Source organism: Pogoniulus pusillus, chromosome 15 (assembly GCF_015220805.1).
Source record: "Pogoniulus pusillus isolate bPogPus1 chromosome 15, bPogPus1.pri, whole genome shotgun sequence".
Taxonomy (NCBI): domain Eukaryota; kingdom Metazoa; phylum Chordata; class Aves; order Piciformes; family Lybiidae; genus Pogoniulus; species Pogoniulus pusillus.
In genome coordinates, this window is record NC_087278.1 from 6,939,159 (window position 1) to 6,959,994 (window position 20,836).

Genomic DNA, 20,836 nt, shown 5'->3' on the forward strand with positions numbered 1-20,836 from the left:
GCCCCAGCACTTTTGCTGCTAATATGAGAAAGTTCTGGCTGGCCTGACTATGGCGCCCTGGGGCTGGTGATCACATCCCGTAGCTGTGGGAGAGCTGTGTGCCTGTAACGTTTGCTCTTATACTGTGGTAGGGGCTGACACTGACTCAAGCCTGCCCCTGTTAAAGCCACCACAGTGAACTAAACACCAGTGCCAGAGCCTTGGCTAATGCAGCATCACTGCTTAGTGCTATGGAACAGGGTCTGGGCTTTGATGCTCATGGAAAGCAGTTATATACAGTGTCAGGACACCTGTGCAAGCTGAGAAATACCACTCATAACAAAACCCCTCCTCACCAGCGCTGGCAGGAGTTTGAGAGCACCCTCGGCGTAGGAGGGACAGCTTGTCAGCGGCTGGGCGAGACCGTGCCAGGTGCTGGAGACGATGCTGCCAGTGCCTCCCCGTGCTTCACCCCTATGACTGTGGGCTGGTTCCCCCAAACGAGCTCAGGAGAGGCAACTCAGCTGCCTCTGCTTAGCGGCTGTAGCCAGAGGGGCTGCGAGCTGGCACTGCAAGGACTCCTCACAGGCAGCGGGGCAAGAAGTGTGTGGACGGTGACTGGGTCGAGCTGCTGCGGGGACAGTGATGCCCGGCAGCAGAGCGGGTGTGCGGGGGGCAGCAGAGCGGGTGTGCGGGGGGCAGCAGAGCGGGTGTGCGGGGGGCAGCAGGCAGACAGCAGCGCTGCCTGCCCCACAGAGCCTGCTGCCAGGCTTATAGATTCCCCTTTCCCACGCCCCATCTTTCTGCTTGCCTCCACCTCACAGACGAACTGCTACTGCGGTATCGGCAGCTTGCTGAGTAGATGTTGTTCTTCGAGTTGTTGATTACAGTTAATTAGCATTAATTTTGCCTTAAATGGATCCTGGTTGTTCCCATTTCCTCCAGGGTTTCTGCTGTGGTGCTGCTGAACGGAGGAGACGCTGACAGGTACTAGATGCAAAGCACGGCGGCGCCTCCAGTGACCAGGCGGCGACGGGTGGGTGCGGGAGGTAAGGGGTGCTGGGCTCAGCACAACACGGGGGTTTCACCCACTTCATCTCCCGAATAACCTGTACGAGCCTAGTCCCACGCCTGCATTTCGCCTGAGCTGAAACGCAGGTGGCCCAGCCTTCAGCTGCGCTGGCAGAGCAGTCTGCTGCTGCGCGACGCTAGATGACAAGGATTCACCTGCCCCGAAAGCACAAAAAAGCCACAGCCGCCGCGGCTTATCGCACGGCTGCCAGCGGAGACCTGGCCCGGCCACAGCCGCAGGGCCGGGGCCGGCGCAGAGCCGCGGCCAGGGCGGGCCCCGTTGGCGAGCGGGGGCGACGGCGACGGCGCCATCTTGTGGGCGAGGGTGCGGGTTGGCGGGTAACAGCCGCCGCCCCTCAGACCTCGCCCCGCCGCCGGGGGTCCCGCTGCTGTGGTCGGGGAGGCTTTACTGCGCTGCGGGGGGGGAAACGTTACCGCTCCTGCACGAACAGTGGAACCCGACCCGCTGTGCTGTCGGCAGGGCAGCTCTGGCCCTGGTTCAGCTGCAGGCCCAGCCAGGTGGACGCTCTCCTGGAGGGGTCAGTCTGAGAAGGCAGCGCAGTCGTTCCCGGTGGAACCCCGCTCGTCCCGGCTTGCCACGCAGGCGGTAAGAGGAGGCCTGTGGAAAGGAGCTGTAGGGAGCACCAGGAGGTTGAGGCGCAGCCACACGGCATCAGCCCCCGAGAGCGCCTTGGGTGTGTGATGATAATTTAGTGCCTGGGAATCGTTCCAGTAAATGATCAGAGAAGGAGCAGAAGTGAGGTGATTCCTGAGGCAGACTCGTTTTGCTGGTGAAAGGGAATTAAAGGAGAGCTCCTTCCCTTCCCCACAGTGGTGTCAACACCTTTCTTTTTCTGGTTTCCCCTCGAGTTGCTGATTGTTCTCTTCCCTGGAGCAGTTCAAGGGGTAGGAACGTAGCGAGGGCATTGGCAGCTTTTACCTCGGCATCATCAGCCCTGCTGAGAGGCACTCGACACATAACAGCGCTAAAAATGCTGGCAGAGGCACGGCCCCGCTCGCACTGGCGTTCCTATCGCTCCTGCTGCCAGACAGAAGGAAATTGTATGCCTCAGAGTGCGGGGTTAGAGGAGTCAAAGAGATTGCGAATCCTCAGAGGTGCGTGTGTTGCCGCTGGCTGGCTTTCCAGCCATGGGGGATTGAGCTGGGCTCCGACAAGGCAGCAAATCCGGAGCTGCTGTGCTGGGGAACGCTCTGAAGCACTCTCTGCAATCAGGCTCCTCGAGTTGCTGCAGCTCTTCTCTGCGCCAAGCGGTGTTTCTCTTTTGGATAGCTGTGGTGTTAAATGTTTCAGTAATACAGAGGCTTTGTTGTGGTCTCTGCAGCGTTGCTTTTGCTTTGGTTAGCAGCAGCCCTTTTGTGCGAATAAATGCTTTCCCTGGAGCTGGCTGTGGGGGCATGTGTAGGCATGTGTCTGTGTGTTCACCTCTTACTTGGGGATGTGCGTTGGACACAGCTGTCAACAGACGGTTTGGGTAGGTTCAGCAGTTGCCCAAACATGTTGTTCCTTCGCGCCAGAAATAATGTGCTTTTCCTCATAGCTGGGAATGCTGGCCAGGCTTGTGGGCTTTTAACAATGCTTGAGTGAAATTAATGGCCACTTTCCATCACCTGGCCCAATCCTATATGTAGTCTCAGGACAGATCCTCGCCAGTCTGTGCTGTGGCAGGGCTACGGTTGGACAGGCAGTTCCCTCCTCATCAGGCTGCAAGGACCAGCTCACACGCAGCGATGTACTGTATAATGTGTGAGTGAAGGTCATACAATGCACTGTTCCTTTGGAGCTTTGTAATTTACTTCCTTTGGCACAGGTATCCTGGTTAATTTCACCTAAGTTTTGGGAGAGATCGGTTCAGCTGCACTACAGGCTGCTAACAGAAGCACAGCCCCCCAGGCTTTCCTCATCTTCCTCCGACTTATGTCTCTAGGGTTAAAACCCAGTCCAGAATGCCCAGACCAAATTGAATTAGAATTTAAGATTAGAATTTAAGATTCAGGCTCCCTTTAGGCCCTGAGGAACAGAATGTCATCCTGTCTCGCAGTTAATAGCTGCTGGGTAGTCGTTTCAAAGCCATTTCTTTTCAGCGATCTCTACCATAGCAAATCCCAGCAGTGAATGTATTTCTGGCCTGGCTGTGCCTCTAATCCTGCAGCTGAGCCTTACGTGTGATCTCCTTTGAAATGCTAGATCTATGATTTTATTTTATTTTTTTTATTCCAGACAGCAATATTTCCAGGACTTGGCATTTAGAGTGGCACCAGGGTTGTTTATAGGAAGAGAAGGGAAAGGACAGGAGGACGATGTTGACCTAGCAGCCCTACAAACCTACCGCACTTAATCCACTTATCGCTCTGAATTCCTGAAGCAGATAAATGCTGATAACAGTTTAAAACACATCACTGACAGGAGCAGCATGTTCTGTCCTCTAGAAATACATCAGTGCTGGAAATTGCAAAGCTGTGTGCTACCATGGGGATGAGCGTGATATAAGAGCTGAGGAAGCTCTCGCTGTTCAGCTGAGTTCTTCTGCAGAAGGGGTTAGTTAGCCTCTGTCACCTTCTCCCTCCCTGCCCCAACTACCTTGGGATGTGATTCAGGCCTGAGAAATGCTGCTGAGCACTGTTGTGACCCCACAGCCCCCTGGAGCCAGAGCTGCCTGATCTGTGTCTACATATCTGAAATGCCAAGTGAGCACCAAGTAGCCTGTTACCACTTTTGACTGTCCTTGTTGCTCAGCATTAAGACCTGCAAGGAGCAACTTGCAGCTGAGACCAGCCCCGTGCAGCTCACATCAACATGTCTTGGAGAAAGGAGTTGGTTTTGGCTAATCTGAGCTAAACCTTCCCTGGAGGAGTGCAGCTGCTGCACCAGCCTTACAGAATGACACAAAGCTACTTGCTTCTCTCCCCATCTGTCAGGGCTCTAAGCAAGGTGCTGGAGCCATCCCTGGGCTCAGAGGACTGCAGTGGCTGCAGCTGCATGTCACCCCATGTCAAGACCCCTTTCTCCTGAGGATCTGTCCCAGGCTGAACAGGAGGAAAAACACTGTAAACCCAAGGCTGCTTTGGAGCAAACCTTGCTCCTACAAACTCCAGAGGGATAACTGATAGTGATTTTGACAATGCAGAGTTTGCAGGCTCATGTGTCTCTTAGATCTTTTTCCACACATCCATCCCCCACCAGTCACCCCAGCACCTCGTGGGAGTGGGAACCCATGAAAGTGCAGAAAAGTGCATTCTTGTAGACAGTGCAAATGTATCAGAAGTGTGAAAGGAGAAAGCTGCCTAGAGAGAATTGAAGACCTCTCAGACAGCTTTTTTTTTTTTGAGTCAGATGCTCCTCAGCTGTTGCATTGCAGATGTCTTTGATTTCAGTGAAGGCTTGGTTTTAGCCAAGAGTTTGCATGATTATAGGTGGCAGGATCCTCCCACAAAAAGAGGATTTTCTTCTTCAAAGAGCTCTCCTTAGATTTCCCTACAATAGATTTCTTAAGGCTTGCCTGCGTTGCAAAGCTGATTCAGAAGCAGCATCATGTGGATCTGAAACATCCCAGCTGCTAGGGATGAATTCACTTGTCTGGTCCTTCTCATTTCTGGAATACAATTGCCTTCCTCCAAAGTGACCTAGTGGAGGAGCTGGCTGTGGAGGAAAGTTTTGTGTAGTGGAACCATTCCTGTGTGCTGGCTGCTGATGTGGGTACTTGTTTTCTGTGTTGAAGGCAAAACAGGTGATCACATAAAGGAGTTTACTGAGGCAAACCAATGCTCTGTCCTGTGCCCATGCCCTGTGGCACTGTCAAGTAGCTTCTCTATGTGACCAAAGTACTTGATTAAGATCATTTGAATTCCGGTGCCTTTGTTTCAGAACCCAGATGGTCCATGCGGTAAGATAACCAGGAATAGCTGCTCCAAAACAACTGTGTGGACATCCCTGTGAAATTGTGGTAAAAAAACTCACCGTGCCACTCTTAAGCTTGTCTGTCACTTCAGAGTCAGTTGAATCCTTTTCTGGATTTGACCACATTCACCTCAAATGGCCTCAGTCTGCATCAGTCAAAGCACCTTTCCCCCCGTGTTCTAACATGGTGCCTCGGTTACTGTGGAAGGAGACAAAATTTGCTTTAAAAGCATGTGATATTCTGTGATCATTGGGAGACACAGCTCTATGTGTTAAAGCCCACATGGTCTGATCTTTGGACACCCACTGGTAGCTGTACACCATTGTAATGAACCCTGCTGTGGGGAGGAGTCTGACCAAAAAGCAGAAGAGCCTGCGTCTGCCAGAAACAGCTTGTCAAAACCAATGTGTGTCCATCCTGCCTGTCCCTTCCCAAACAGGAGGGGATCATGCGGCTGCCTGGGTGTGGAAATGCCTGACAATCCCGCATCTCTTTTCCCTTTTGGATCTTCATATCTGGTTGCCTTCTTACAGCCTTTGACCTCCGTCATGGCCTCTAATCTAAAAGTCATCTTCCTGTTTCTCTGGTTGCTTCACTGTGGAGGTAAAAGCCTGTTTTTTCATTCCTTTTGTTTACTCTCACATTTGTTGTATTAGAGCACTTGCAGCTGCTATCTTTTGCTAATTTCCAGAGATCCCCTCTAGGAATTCGTGCACTGCTGCTATTTCTGTCTTTCAAGCATTTCAAAGCTGAGAGAGAGAATCCTCAAGAAAAGGAGGAACATGGGAGAAGGGTTCCGTAACCTAAATAAAATGGTTTGGCTTTTTCCTTGGCATGTTCTTCTCAAGGTAATAGCTCCTGGGATACTCTAAGAAGACTGATCTCTCCCCTGTTCTCTTACAGCACTGCTTAGCCATGTCTTGTATAGAAACTGTATTCATGTGTGTTCTGCTGGGTAGAGATGAGGAGAAGGATGGGGAATGATGAATGATTTTAGACCATAAGGCCCAGAAGAGGCTGCTTGGGTTATCACTCCCACAGTGTCTGCAGGATTTTCTGTTACTGTCTTCCTGTAATGTTGTATCTGGTGTACACAGCAGTGTGGACTCATAAGGAATGAGCATGTCCCTTAGGACTGTTCCCTATCTCAGCTGTTTTGACAGCTAAAAACCTTTTTCTGGTGATGTGACCTAAGGTCTTGCTTATTCTCAGGCTGTCTCCCTGGCTGTGTCATCTGCAGAGGATTTTCCTCAACGGATGTTACTTCCCAACAGTCCTTTCTGGACAGTGGCCACCATCTCCCTCCATTGTTGCCCCCCATGTCTCTTCCTCAGTGCTCAGCATTCAGTGGCACTAAGTTTGAGTTGCTTTTTGTGGCACTAAGTCCTGCTGTGCAGAGCTGACACTGCTGTTGCGATGTGGCATTAGTGCATGGTGACAGGAAAGCAAGCCTGGCTGTGCTCTGGGACAGCTTAGTGCCTTGTTATGAGCTTGTTCATAGATGCAGAACCCCAGGGAATCCCATCAAAAGCATGAATGGAAAAGTACACCAATCCTCTGCTTTTTCTCTTTACTTCTCCCCCCCCCCTTTATTTCTTGCCCCTGTAAGAACCCTTCATTTTGTAAGAAGAATTGCGTGCTGATTTCCAGTTCCCTTTTTTAAAGACAAAAATGGTTTGCACTGGTCTCCTCCTAGGTTGCTTTATATCTAGTGTCATGTCAGCTGCCAAACAAATAGATCCAGAGGCTGCTTAATGTCAAGCCCACATTTGGCTGGGAAGCCAAAGTGGTTCTATACCCCAGGCTCCTTACCAGCCCATGGCTCACTCTTAGTGTTTTTTATTAAGCAAAACAGGGAGTGAACTATGATGTGGTTCCCCATCTGTGCTTATTCATCCTCTACTGTGACTCCTGACGTCATTGTCTACTGAGTTGCAGTGATGGGTCACCTTCATCAGCCCTGTCTAAGGAGGAGGCACATGAAGAGCATCATCTCCTATCTCTCTGCCTAAGATACTGCCATGTATAGATTGTTAACATCTGCCATTTTCTGCAGGCAGTTCCCATGTCTAGCTTCAAGTGTTGCACGTTGCTGCCTGCTTACAGCAGCCAAAATCTGCTGTGATTAAGCCAAGCTCATATCCCTGGTGCTGGCCCCTGCAAACAACATGCAATTTCCTTCCTCACCCCCGCTTCAGAAGCACACAGTCCCGCTGAAATGCCTGCTCCTGGACAGCACTTTGAGCGGTGCAGTCATCCCGTGGCCACAGGCGGTGCCCAGGCAGGTGCTTGTGACTCGGGAGGTTCAGGAGGTGTCCAGCTGGCGTTTGTCCCGGAAAATCGCTTTCCCTTCATCCACTGTAAATGCAGCCTCGCACCGCTGCAAAATCACTTCACTTCCTGCTTTGTTTCCTGTGTCTCTGTGCGCTGGCATTGTTCGGAGGAGCTCGCAAGGGCAAAGGGGAAGGCTGTGAAGGCATCGGGGCTATGGCGAATCACACGGCCGTTACCTAAGAGCTGTGGCAGATGACACGGGGCACATGCTCGGACTCGCTCCGCTCCTGACGGGCTGTGAGCATGCTTTCTGACGTGCTGTTCGTTTCACTCTGTGGGCCTGTCTTTGGGGCAGCAGGTTGCTTCTCACCTGAATTGATGCTGGGTGACTGCTAACCATTATTGCCCTTACAGGGGGAACTGTCGATGTGGAGCAGAAACCTCCAATCCAGGTTGCACTGCTCAAGGAAGGAATATCCATCCCCTGTGAAGTCATCTTCCCTTACATGCCGAAATATACCAAATTTTCCATCTTCTATTTTTGGATTAATTCCCTGGGACAGACAACATACATCCATAATAGGTCGGAAAATGTACCCATCCCTTCTGGAAAAGAGAACAAAACTGTTACCCTATCTTACAACCACAGAGTCGTGCCACTCGAAAACACCTCTTCTGGCACATACTACTGCATGGTCAAATGGAATGACTTCCAGAAAGTGGGAAAGGGAGTTTTTGTCCTTGCTAGAGGTAAGTCAACAACTAGAAAGGAAGGGCAGGCAGTTAAACATCAGCCAAACCTGGCTAGGAAAAGATGATCTTTGCTTTTATTTTCCTCTACCCAAATAGGCTACAAAGTCAAGTGGTAAAAATACTTTTGGCCAAATACTTAATGCCATCAAAGCTGAATGCACTTTACACAGGTGACCTGTGCTACTGTTGCCAAGGCACAGATGGGGACATGAAGATGCAGTAATTTTTATCTGCCCTGCCACAGCCTCCTGGGAACAGCAGGCTTAAAGTCATGGTCTAACCAGGGAGTCTGGGCACTGGGTACCTGAGTGCTTTTTGATGTCAGTGCTCAGGAGACAGTGGGGTTTGGCCTTCAGCAGTGTGACAGAGGTGACTGAACACAAGGACAAATCAAGGAGCTTGTCTTAGGTATGCAGGTTAGGTGCTTTCCATTAGGGGCTGATGAGCAGGTTAGGGTCTCGCTGTGATCTCTCCCCCTTTTCCATGTGGTACAAGGGATCAGTTGTTTCATTAATGTGCAGACTGGGAATCAAGAGAGAACTTCATGCCAAGATAAAAGGAATGTTACAGGGAAGTGATAAGGAGCTGCACGCTGCTGGCTGGCTGGATTTGCATTACTGAGTGCTGGGTATGAAAGATGTCTTAGAAAGCTGTGATGAAATAGCTTTGCTACACTGGTCAGAAGACGCCTACAGTGCCCACCCTGCTAGTTTGTGTGGCCTGCCTGATTTACACCATCTGTCTTTCTGCCCCTATCACTAAAGACCTTTGCTAGCCTCTACCTACTACATTTCTTGGCTCTCGTAATTATGTCACCTCCTTCTAATCTACACGAAGTGCAGCTGCTTATATCCTGTCTCTTTTGTCTGATTCTTCAGCTGCCCCCTGCTTGCTGTTCAGTTAGACTAGGTTTTGGAGGGTGTGTGCACTTATGCCACCGTATTTCGCACTGCTTCTGTTTTTTGGTTTTCTCAAGGCTCTTTCCAGGGTTAAAAATGCAGCAGAGTTGTAACTTCCCCTCACACTGTGAATCTTTTCCTTGTTTCTTACAGGTACAGGGTACATAGATACCTCTTATAAGTGGGAAGTCCTTATTACCCTTACTGTTCTTCTTGCTGCATTGAGCATCACTGCAACAGCTTTGCTTCTGTGGAAAAGAAAGGCAAGTTATAGCCAAACAAAAAGCAATACCTGACACGACCCATTCTAGGAACTGATTTCATTTGCTTTGAACTTGACTGGATTGTAAGTCCCTGTGTTGAAATTATCCGTACTGGGTGTATGCCTCAGGTTTATTTCTGCCTCAGGTTTACTTTATTTCTTTTAGTTCAGTCTTTCTGAGAAAAAAGATTACAGGAAAGACAAATCGAGTCATTGATTTGTCCATTAAAGAAACTCTAGTAATCATTTTGACCCCAGCGTGCTCTGCTTTAGAGTAAGGTTCTGACACAGGGAGAGAAGTCACACTAGGATTGTGCTGGCCCTGAGAATATTCAAGGAGAGCAAAGGACCTGAGGAGCAGCATGCTTTAGTTGACTCTGCTTTTAGTAGAGGGGGACTGGAGTATTCAGTCTGCAGAGACACCTTCCAACAGCAGCAGTGATTCTCTGAGATTGGAAGAAGGAGCCTCAGCAGGGAAACTGGGAATTGGAATGCAGAGCAAAGAAGCAGTGGAGTTGGAGGAGAGTGTTAAGACTGGACTGGCAGGGCCCCTCAGATGAGCAGACTAGTGATAGAGGTTGGGACCAGGTGTGTGAAGAAGTGGAAGCTGGGATAAGTAGACAAGGGTCCAAGAGAACCTAGGAGTGGGGAACAAAAGATGTAGGGAGCAAGAGAAGAAAAGCTAAAAGTAGGGCTGAAGGACCTGGACGAGACAGGGGCCCAGTGGAAAAACCTCTGCAGTTGTGGTACTGGATTCCCTGTTGTCTGGAGAACACCTTCTGCTCCTTGTCCTCTCAGGCATTCAAACATCCTCTGCATTCTTCCAGTGATCTCAAGGCTGGCTTTAAAAAAAAACCTTTTAGAACAGAATTTGGGGATTGCTGTTTTCCTGGTAGAGTGTGCCCCATATGTAGTCTTTCAGGCTGCTCTTAGCCACTACAAGAGCAGACTCTGCACACATTTTCATGTGGAGGCAGTCCTATGACTCCAAGGAGCATCAGGCTTCAGCACACACAGTCAGAGATCATGAGGTTGAAAACAGAATGGCAGCAGTTGGCAGACCTGCTGCTCTCGTGAGACTTACCTTGCAGGCAGTCTGATGGAGGGGGAAGGAATCTAAGCAGCAGTGTCTAGGCTGGAGACAGGCCCTCTCTCTGCTTTCCTAGACAGAATCTCCAAGGGGATGGGGAGGGAGGCCCTGTCATGACTCGCTGATTGGCATCTCTAGATTCTGAGGGGGACCTGCAAGTCTCAGGTCTGTGGGCTCTTGGTGGGGCCCAAAGAGATGGCACAGTCATTCCATTTGCCCTCCTGCAGAACACAGCCCATATCTCTCACCACGGCTTGCTCAGACCTGCTGGTTTGAAAATGTTTATCTTTAAGAGAAGCTATTTAGCATCCTCCTTAGTTACTAATGGACTGGAAAGCAGTTCATAGTTTTCATGTGATGTGAATATAATCATCCCACTTCTTTCAGAATTAGAACAGAAATACTTAGCAAAGCCTTCTGCCTCTTCTGCCTCCTCTCTTGCTTGCTGAGCAGGGCTAGCTGTTATCTGTGCATGAATGGAACATGTTCAAGAGCTCATCTGATGCAAGAAATAATCCAGAGCAAGAGACCTTCTTCCTTCAACTCCATGCTGGATTTGCATGTTAATGTGTCACTGACTGTGTGTCATCATTTGTGGTCACCTGGTGCTCTTCTCTAGGCTCTGCATATTGGTAAAAGCTTCCCTCCAAATCCTGAGTGCATTTTGGTTCTCTGAAATTCACACACACACACTTTGAACAGAGCCCTGCTTTACTCCCTTATTGTTGTGAGCTGTTAAATGCTTACACCCTCTGCCCAGCTGAGTTTCAGTGGTGGAAGCAGTTTCTACATGTGAACAGAGCCCAGTTCTCCTTTTCACCCCTCCAGTGCAAGTCATCAGACTTCTCTGTTTTACCCTGTGAGAAGGTGAGACCTTGCTGCTCTCTACAGCTACCTGAAAGGATGTTGAAGTGAGCTGGGAGTTGGTCTCTTCTCCCAATAATAAGATGAGAAGAAATTACCTCAAGCTGTGCCCGGGGAGGTTCAGGTTAGATATTTGAGAACATTTCTTCACTGAAGGGGTTGTGAAGCACTGGAGCAGGGAAGTGGTGGAGGCCCCATCCCTGCAGGTATTTAAAAGCTATGTAGATGTGGTGCTTTGGGACACAGTTTAGTGGTGACTTGATAGTACTGATTTAATGGTTACACTTGATGTGAAAGGCCTCTTCCAACCAGAATGATTCTGTGATGCTATGAAAGGAACTAGCCCATGTTTTGCAGAAAGTGGTAGAAGCACTCAGTGTGTGAGCAGCTGGCTTTGACATGATGTTGGTGTTCACTTCATCTTTGGGGGGATGATGTTTTCTCCAAATGTATCATTTGGCATCTTGTCTTAAGCAGGTCTTGTGCCTTAGAAAGAACCAGCCAAGTATCCTGAGACAGAAGGTGGAAACACAACCTCCTTCAGCCAGCCCACCATCCCCACCTCTTCCTGTCTATGATGTGAGTACCAGAATTGCTTTCCATCCCTTCTGTCCACATCATGGTACAACCCTTCCTTTCCCTGCCCTGCCACAGTACAGATGCCAGTATCATGATGTGAAGCATAAGCAATAGCTGCATACCAGCCTGGCTCTTCTGCTCTGCCCTGCCCTGCTTAGCTCCTCTCAGGGCTCTGCATGTTGTGTGTCTCCGTTCTGGTCCCGCTTATGGCCTTCCTAGTGCCAGAGCTTTGCACCATAACCTGCTGGGCAGGACCCTTTTCTCTGCCAGCAGCACTGAGCAATGGTTGTGTGGCCAGAGAAGATTATTGGTGTTAGAGGTAGAAAGGTCTCCAGAAAATTCATGGTGTTAAAGGTAGTAGGGTCTCCAGAAGTCAGGAAGGAATAGAGGATCCTAGACCCACTTTGTACTGTGGAGTGTCTCATGGACATTTCTTTCCTAGCTGGTGAATGGGCCCAGGAAAGGAGCAGAGAGAAATGCTCTCCACAACAGTCCCAGCTCTTTAGAGCTCCTGCTGTGACACCTTCAACAGTGTCAGTGTCACAGACCACTGCAGTCTGAGCAGGCTGATTAGCTTTTTCAGGAGGAAAAGGACAGGAAGAAGGTTTCTCTTTTGGAGCATTTCTCTTCTCATTGCAGAGGATCTCCTTTTCCATTCCCCAGACTGGAGAACACTGACTGTTCCCACTCCTCCAGCCCAGCAGCCACAGCATCATAAATAATAGGACTGAGGTGGCCTCTTGAAATATCAGGCCTGGACCTCAGCTACCTTAAGTAACCATGACCCTTAATCTCACAATGCATCCAGCTCTGTGTAAAATAGATGCCTTTTTCTCCTGTGGGAGGGCTGTTCCACTAAGAAGGGAAGGATTCTCCCTCTGTCCCTCTCTTTGCCCCCCAATATGTGGGACAAACAAGGAGGAAAAAAATAAAAGTGAGTAGAGGATGTTGCCTGCATACTAGGAAACCTTTCTGACTGCGAGGTCTGTAAGGGCTGGAAAAGTCTCTCTGAGGAAAACCTGTAAGCTCTGCTGCATTAATCATTTAAACTAAACAAAGCAAAGCTCTGGAGAATGTACTACAGAGAACAGTAAAGCTCTGCCAAAGAGGCAGGAAACCTGATAGGGAGCAGATATGAACAAGGGGATGGGTCTGCTCCCTTCTCATTCCCACTTCACAGGCGGGGGGGGGGCAAGGGGGGGCAGCATTTTGTGGCTTTCATTTTTGGAGTAGGGGTTTAGAAGAAAGCAGGACGTATTGTATGTGGTGTGTTTATTCTGGGGGGAAAAAAGGGCAATGTTTTGGGTAGGGGAGGTTGCAGGTTATGAACCTTTTCATTTGTATCAAGCAATTTCTTTTAAATTGGGGCTTATAAAAGCCTGAATGGATAGCTTCCTGCTGAAGTGGAGGATTTCTGCAAGGAGACAAAAAAAAAATCAAATCCATTTCTCGCTCAGTCGGCCTCGTCATGCATCCTTAGCTCCATCTTAATTACATGTTTCATCATGTTGTTCTGTTCAGGAGGCCCCACTAAGGCTAATACAGCAAGCCAGCAGAGCCAGCCTTAGGCACCAGCAGTCACAGGAACTGGCTGGGCCCTTGTGCTTGCAGGAGCTCTCTGGACGTGGCCCAGCTGGCCTTCCCCTGAAGCCTGGTAACTACAGGCCAGCTGTGCAGGGCATTTAGCCAGCCTGGTGTGCAGGGCAGGTGGCTCAACCCTCTTTACCAGAGCTGCAAACAGCCTCAGACCATCTCCTGCATGCTGGGGGACATGAGCCCACCCACTGAAGGTTGCTTTATTGTGGAGCAGCTGCTGTGGGGTGACTTGTTCAGGCACAAAGCAGCAGCTCCTGCCACAGACACAGCTCACGATGAGGAGCAGGGCTGCGAGGTAACAGGGCAGGAGCCCTGGGATTGAGCCCCTGTGTTGGATGGCTCTCAGGGCAGGCAAGGGGAATGGAAAGTCAGCAGGCTTTATTTCCTTTAAAGATGACTCGGGTGCCTCACTGCTAAGTGTTGCTGGAACTCTGCATGTTGTAAAACCAGCCCTGCAAACTGTGCTTGAAATTGTGTGTTTTGTGAAAACCCATTGGTGCTAAACTGGGCTCTCAGGGTGGTGCTTGGGGAGGGCAGAAATGAATGGACAGCACTGGGGTAAGCTACGGCTTACACAAGTGAGAAGTTACTCCAAGTGATGAGCTAGAGAAGGAGGTTAGAGATTAAGGATGGGGCAGGAGGCCAGCATGTGCCAGATGTACTGTTTGTGGGGGATGCAGGAGGGCAGAGTCCAGGAAAAGGTCTAGTGAAGGACAATGCCCTTGCAAGCCTAGATCAGGCAGCAGAAGCAGCAGGAGGCAGCACTGGACATCCAGGTAAGGGCTTGGAACTGGCTGGTGCAGCTCATTAAATGCTCTGTGTTATCCTACACGACAGCAAGGCTCACCTCTTGCTGTGGGAGGGGAGTCCTGGCACACCTTCTGCAAAACTGTCCTGCTGAACACCCCGGTGGCTCTTCCATTTACCTCATGGTCTCTGGGGCTGGGTGTACTCAGTGAAAGGCTGCAGGTAGCAAAAAGCTCCAGTAATAAGGGGGCACCTGAGCACCCATTTTGTTCCCACTACTTTGCCAGGTGTTCCTGGACCTCTTTTTTCCCCCTGCAGACCTGGAGCAGCTCTACCTCACCGCGCTGCCCAGACCCAAGCCTTGTATTTTCCTCTATCCTCCAACTTAGCTGCCTGGTTAACAAGCAGCTTGGAAATAACAATCCAGGGACTTGCTTCATTCACTTTACATTTCAAACAAACTTTTTTTGAGCAGCAAACAGAACTCCTGTGGTGCAGGCAAGTTCTGGAGCACAAAAGCTTCTCTCAGTGTGAGGGAGACAAGGATGCTGTTTGGAGGTGGGAAGGCATCTGCCAACAGAGAGGAGAAAGGCCTGCGTGCCTCCACTGTGACAGTGGCAGGTGGTCAGTGACCAAGTGTAGGTAATTAATTTGCAAATGGTGGTTGGAGACCCCAAGCTTTCCAACCAGCCAGCAAAGAACTAACATTGTCAACAGCCTCCATGCAAAGAGGGCTTGTGGAGCAGGTCTTTTTTGCAGGTTAAACCCCAAAAGGGTCATTCTTACTCACCAATAGGTTCACTAGAGCAGAGAAAGAGGCTGCCTGCCCTGCCACGGGGACAGGGAGCCAGGCTGCTGGGAGCACAGCACACAGGACAAGGTCCTCACTGTGAGCATCACAAAGAGAATTGAAAACAAAGATGGGGAAATGGGATCGTCTGTGCATGCAGCTGGGAATGTCTGTGTAGGCAAGTGGGTGGTTGGGAATGGGAAGCAGACAGGTGAAATAATTGGGCTGTTCCAGAGGAGTAGTGGGAACAGGAGAGTCAGCTGGTGCTCAGTTCACCTCCTGTCTGAGTGCCTGCTTGTTCCATGCCCTGCTCCCAAATGCTGCTCCTCCATCATCTGGTCCTGTTCAAACCACCATCCTGTTGGCCATGATCCTGAAAGATACTGAGCATTTGCAGCTCCAGATGATGTGATGAGGGTTCAGGTGGTTGGCAGCCCCAGAATCAAGCCTCCATGTTTTGTTGTCCTCCTCGCTGTGTCTCAGGGCGCCTCGCTCCCTTCGCAGTCTCTCCACTCACACCATCTGCCCCTCTTGCGGCTGGAGCTCCTCCCATCTTCCTGTTGCCAGAGAAACAGCCACCTTGGCAACCTGCTGTCATCCTTGAAACACACATGGAAAAGTCCTCCTGATTGTTGTGTTTGATCCTTCAGGCAGATCTGGAACATCACTCAAACTGACGTGCATCTCCTGTGACAGGATTACCTGGGGGACCAACGGGTGCATACACATGTAGGGGGTGCATGTGTTTCTCTGTGTAGCTGTGTGGGACCATGGATATGTTTGAGGGCCTGGCAGTGTATTGATTTTTTTTTTTATTATTCTCTGCTCACTCTAAGGAGAAAGGAGAGTTCTGGCTTGGAAAAAACCCAGAGAATAAATGGAAATCATGCTTCATGTAGGGCTTGCCATTTTCAATAGCCCCTGTGCTTCAGGACCTCAGTTTCGCCTCTCTTCTCACTCTTGTGTGCCCAGAATAACCATAAGCAAGAGCTCGTGGGTGTCAGGCACCTAAACTTTTTTGGGCAGTGCAAAGCACTGCTGGTCACTTGTGCTCTCCATGGTGCACAGTACACTTTCACGTGGCAGAGGGGTCTTTATTTTGCATTCTGGGACAATCTGAAGCCAAGGGAGGCAAAGGCATTCACATTGTTCTCCACTGCCTTACACAATGTAGGTAACATCAAAGCCTCTTTCTGTGAGCCTGCAGAAAAATAAATAAAAAGATACAGCTACACTGTAAAGATTTCAGGGGGAAAGGTTGGTTTTTTTTTTCTCAAGTTCAGGTCAGGAACTTAAAATTTTTAGAGATGACATGGGTTCTTGAAAAATGTCAGCCACAAGATGGGGAACAACTTGCTTGGCAATTAGTTGTCTTAAACTTAAGCAATTTATTTGATCCCTGCTCTCTTCTTTCTTCCCTGTGCAGTGCCTGGATCTGCAGCAAGTTGAAGTCTATTCCATCCTTGAGAACAACACGAACCACACATCACCCAGAAAAAGTCCTCTAGGGAAGGTAAGGACTGGATTCTCTTCTTGGAGAAGAGGAACTTATTCACTGGAAATCCCGAGTTGCCAGGGCTCTAGGAGGCAGCAAATGTCTCCAGTCCCACCTAAAGGAGAAAATGGGGTGTGGCATCCACTCTCCAGCTGGGCAGCACATGCAGCCTATCTTCCCTCATCTGGCAGCTCTCCCAGTTCTGGCAGTCCTGGTTTCATGCAGATGCTTTGCTGCGTGACGTATGCTGAAAGGCATTGAAGGGTTTGGCATTGCTGCTCCCTCTGAAGGGATGGATGTTCACTTGGCCAGATGCTGGTCACCACTATTGGCCTTTTCAGCTGCCTAAATATTCTGGAAAGCCTCTGGGGTGGAGGAATCTGGACAAGGGGCACAGACCGCAGTGGCACTAAGCAACTGAAAGCCATTTCATGGTAGGAGAAGTTAAGATGATCTGAACAGAAGCTGATACAGCCTCTGTCAACTCTGGAGCTCAGGAAAATGCAGTGTGGGTACATTTTGAGCTTGGATCTCCTTGCTGGTCTGGGAGTTAGGAGTTAAGAGAGAAGGAACTACATCCACTCCCAATGAAAGTAGCTGCAGCTTGGAATATGGATGCAGATCAGTTGTGGGGGCCATATGAAGCATACCACAGGCCCCCACAGCCCTCTACCTTGCATTTGGCAGGCTTCAGCTGTTTCACAGGGACAAAACTTGCATCAGGCATCCCAGGGAACATTTCCTTCCTATCCTTAGAATTTAGTTGTTCTTTTCTTCTGCAGACCTCTTACCTGCTTAAAAAATATGTTCACTTTTCTAACACTGGAGAATGTTCCTGAAAAATATCATCTGCTTCCTCTTACTGATGTCCTGTTAGGGCAAGTTCCTCAGATCACATATGCAGTATGGAGCATGGATCCAGCTTCATCTGGCACCAGCTCTTTGCTTCATGAAGGACAGTATTTTTCAGTGTCTGAGGTATTTTCACAGCTCCAGCATTTTAAGAGAAGGCAGTCCAAAATCAAGCATGTCAGAGCTACTTGTCATGTGGCCTGGTCCCAGGGCCACCGGCCTCCTGCAGCTACTGCTGTGGCACCACAGTGGCTGGTGGTAGCAAAGACATTGGCAGCTATCTCATTACTAAGGGGAAGGATGGGTTGATTTACACAGGCTGTGCATCAGATGAACTGGAAAAGACAGCATCCCTGGGGTTGTGTTCTTGCTGCATTTTGAATTAGTTGCACTGGGAGAACAGTGGGTCCTGATCTCTCTTTCCTGTCTTCTTTATTCTCCTGTATACCTTTTTTCTGCTGAATGATTCGGTCTGGATGCTCAGATGCAGCATGTGTGGGGCTTTTTTTCCCTACCGTGGAGCTGTCTGAGCTCTGCCCACTTGCTCGTGTGTGGCCCACACCACTCAAGCGCTGCTTTAGGGGGCAGCAGGTCTGTAAAACAGAGCCACAAAGCAAGAGCAAAGGAGCAGCTGTGTGTGAGTGTGTCTGGCGCTGGCAGTCTCAGCCAGAGTGGAGTAAAGGTCGAAGCAGAGATGGGAGAAATAAAGGAGAAGAAAGAGAGGGGCTGGGATGAACTCTTACACCAAGAGAAGACACCACACAATGTCCTCGGTTCTTACAGTGGTCAAAAGGAGGGGAAGTGTGGGTGATAGGGCCCCACCATGCACTGTACCGGAGAATTCGCCTGCGCTTTCAGCTACTGGTCCAAGCACCTTGATCTGCTTTCCTCGCAGTCATCCTGGGCTCTGACCACCTGGGACACTCCTCTTTAGCTGCCTGTGCCGGAATGTTACAGGATGTTTTCCCTAAGAGCAGGGCTTGTGGGCCAGGCCCGCAGGTTTGGCCTGTGAGTGAGAGCTGTAATTGCTGAACGATGTCTGACTGTGCTGCATAGAGTCCACGCCAGTCCTAGCTGCGAGATGCTGCTCATAGAGGAGAAGCTGGAAGGGGAAGCAGGGCAGAGAACCCCTGGAAACAACAGCATTCACATGCTGCGGTGCTGGACTGTCAGCCGGTGTGGGTAGGCAGGGGTTAATCCCGCATGCTTCGAAGATGTTTGCACTCAGCGTTTCCGTAAAGTGTTTCCCTTTGGTGGTGGCAGCAGAGAAAATGCTGGTGTAGGTAGGGCTCCATTCACCCGGTGGCATTTCAGCTGCTTGCTGTGTAACCTTGCTTACAGCAGGCTTGTGCCACGCAGCGCTTAAAATATCAGTCTGTCAGCGCCTTGTCTACACAAGGAGCGGTCGTGTGGAATAGACTCAACTGTTGAAGAAACAGGATTGAGGAGGTCAGGGAATTCCTCCTTCACCAAATCCAAAATGATTTATTTTTTTACCAAGTCCAATTTTCCCTCCCCTCCCTGTCTGACAGCTTTTTTTTGGGGAAGAGTGACAAGTGAAGGAGGCATCTTTATCCCCTGGGCTGATTAGTCACGTTAGTCTCTGGCAGAGCAACATTTCTCATGGTAGCGGCGTCTGCTTCAGCAGATCACTTATCGCCATTTCTAACAGAACAAACGTCAGTGCCTCCTTATTAAGAATTAATTCATCTTCTTTTGAATAATTTTCCTCCATTTCTTTTTTCTCCTTTTCATCATTCTGCAGACACCTAAGAAGCAAGCAGCTCTGGAAGAATCCTCTGATACACTCTATGAGAATATCTAACAGGAAAATCTGACCCCGTGAGGACTTTCTGTACTGCAGAACTATTCTCTTACATCCCCAGTTCTCTGCAAAGATCCACAGCGACTTAAGGGCACAACCAGGAGGGACTTGTGAACCCCTGGCTCCTTCTGAACTGCCCTTCATTAACAACAGAGTGCATCTGTTCAGCTCCCACGGGGGCTCAGTCTGCACTGAGCAGCAAAGCTATCTGGCAGAAAAGCCGTTCGATGCAAAAGAAAATCTGCTTTTGTCAAGCTCTCACACATATCTTAGAGATGGTGCAGATGGGATCTGTTCTTTCACCTGGCCTGCCTGAAATGCTTAAACCCCCATCCTCTGTAAATGATAGGACAATCCAGAGACCTTTCCGCATGCTGGCTTCATCTTCCAATCCTGACCTGCAGCAGTCCATCTGATCCTGTGCCTTTGACTTTCCTAACATGGCCATCAGGTCTTCATGCATAGTTTAATCAAGATCCAAGCATCCACCTGCCCATTTTGCCTTTCTCAAGAACCCCGCAGTGAAACCTGCTTTCTCATAATCTGCTAATCCCATCAAGTAGTCAGAGATGCCTGCTGTGGCCATCCTCAGTCGACTCAAATCAGTGCCTGAAAAAAATTCTCTTCAGCACATTTCACATCAGCAGTGTATAGTGAGGACTGGATGCATGGAGAGAGATAAAGATGGAGAAAAGGAAAACAGAGACAATACCCCTGCCTGGCAACATGCCTCAGTAGCAGCACCCTTTCCAGAACGAGGAGGTGGGAACCTCAGGAAACTCCCTTGCTAAGGCTGCATAAGCCATGTGAGTCTGGGGCCAGGTTCCTGCCCAGGGAAAACCAAGCTGAACTCCCCAGTTTCCTTTTCTTCTTGCTGAAGATTCTGAGCCTCTGCCCCACCAAAACAAATAGGTTTGCCTTTGTGTCAGTATTCCTCAGCAAGGGTATAAGACTCCTTTACCCACCATATATATATTATTTGGCCAAGTAGACAAGTTCTGAAAGCTCAGAATGACTGGGGGGAGGAGAGAGAGGCCCTGGAGGTGAATTTTCTGCCCAAGCTCTTCTCCCTTGTCAGCTGGAACTTGCCAACCATTTGTGCTGATGCATATTCTAGTGCTGATAGGGAAGAGGTTACATTAAATAGCCATATAACACGATCAAAACAGTGGATCAAAAAGCTGAGGCTGTTTTATCTTGGATTAGAAAACAACAACAAAATAATAACAAAATAAAACCAACCCAAAATAAGAATATGCAGCATAACTTGAGAGGAGTCACAGAAACCTCTTTAAAGAAGAAGATCAAATTAAAATTGAGCTCCAGGGTCATAGGACCCTCTCTAGTTGAAGATAATGTTGCTATGCATCAGAGATAGAGGCTATGGAAAATGTCTCCAGGGCCTCCAGCCTTCCCATACTATGTTTAAAGAGATAATCCGCTTATTGCTTTGCTCTTTTTATTAGAAGAGATTTCAAACATGCAATTTGGACTTTCTTTAACCACAGGAAAAATGCTTTTTCTCTTCCCAGTGTTGAGGAATTCATTTCAGAAAGAGCAAGGAATAAGCAGTATGGCTTATTAGACCTCTTTTATTAAGTGATCACAATAATTACAAATAAACACTTTGGAAGTCAACAATTTCAGTGTTTGCTAATACGAGCAGAAGACGTTTGTGTGCACAGAAGAGTTTCCAGAGGATTGTACAGGTATAACACTTCCTTTCCTTAACAAATTTGAAGGAGTGATGAGATGAATTATAAATATGTTGCAGTATGGCAATAAAATATTCAGCAGGGGCTGGTGGATTAGATGAGAAGTGAAAACTTTCAGAATAACAGTG

At 49.1% G+C, this 20,836-nt stretch overlaps 1 protein-coding gene across 1 annotated transcript; it reads left to right on the top strand.

The window, feature by feature from the left end:
• The first annotated feature begins 1,191 nt into the window (after positions 1 to 1,191).
• On the top strand, positions 1,192 to 20,634 carry NFAM1 (NFAT activating protein with ITAM motif 1). Its single transcript, XM_064154849.1, has 7 exons — positions 1,192 to 1,501; positions 1,604 to 1,657; positions 7,656 to 7,991; positions 9,047 to 9,156; positions 11,587 to 11,688; positions 16,248 to 16,334; positions 18,934 to 20,634. The coding sequence occupies exons 1-7, from the start codon at positions 1,192 to 1,194 to the stop codon at positions 18,991 to 18,993; spliced, it is 1,059 nt and encodes a 352-aa protein (XP_064010919.1). The 3' UTR covers positions 18,994 to 20,634.
• Positions 20,635 to 20,836: the final 202 nt, after the last annotated feature.

Bases quoted from the DNA above. Each gene is read 5' to 3' on its own strand.
- NFAM1 (XM_064154849.1), top strand. From the start codon at position 1,192: ATGACAAGGATTCACCTGCCCCGAAAGCACAAAAAAGCCACAGCCGCC. The intron at 1,502-1,603 runs GTGGAACCCGAC...CAGTCTGAGAAG, and splicing joins TTACCGCTCCTGCACGAACA to GCAGCGCAGTCGTTCCCGGT. The intron at 9,157-11,586 runs GCAAGTTATAGC...TGTCTTAAGCAG, and splicing joins TGCTTCTGTGGAAAAGAAAG to GTCTTGTGCCTTAGAAAGAA.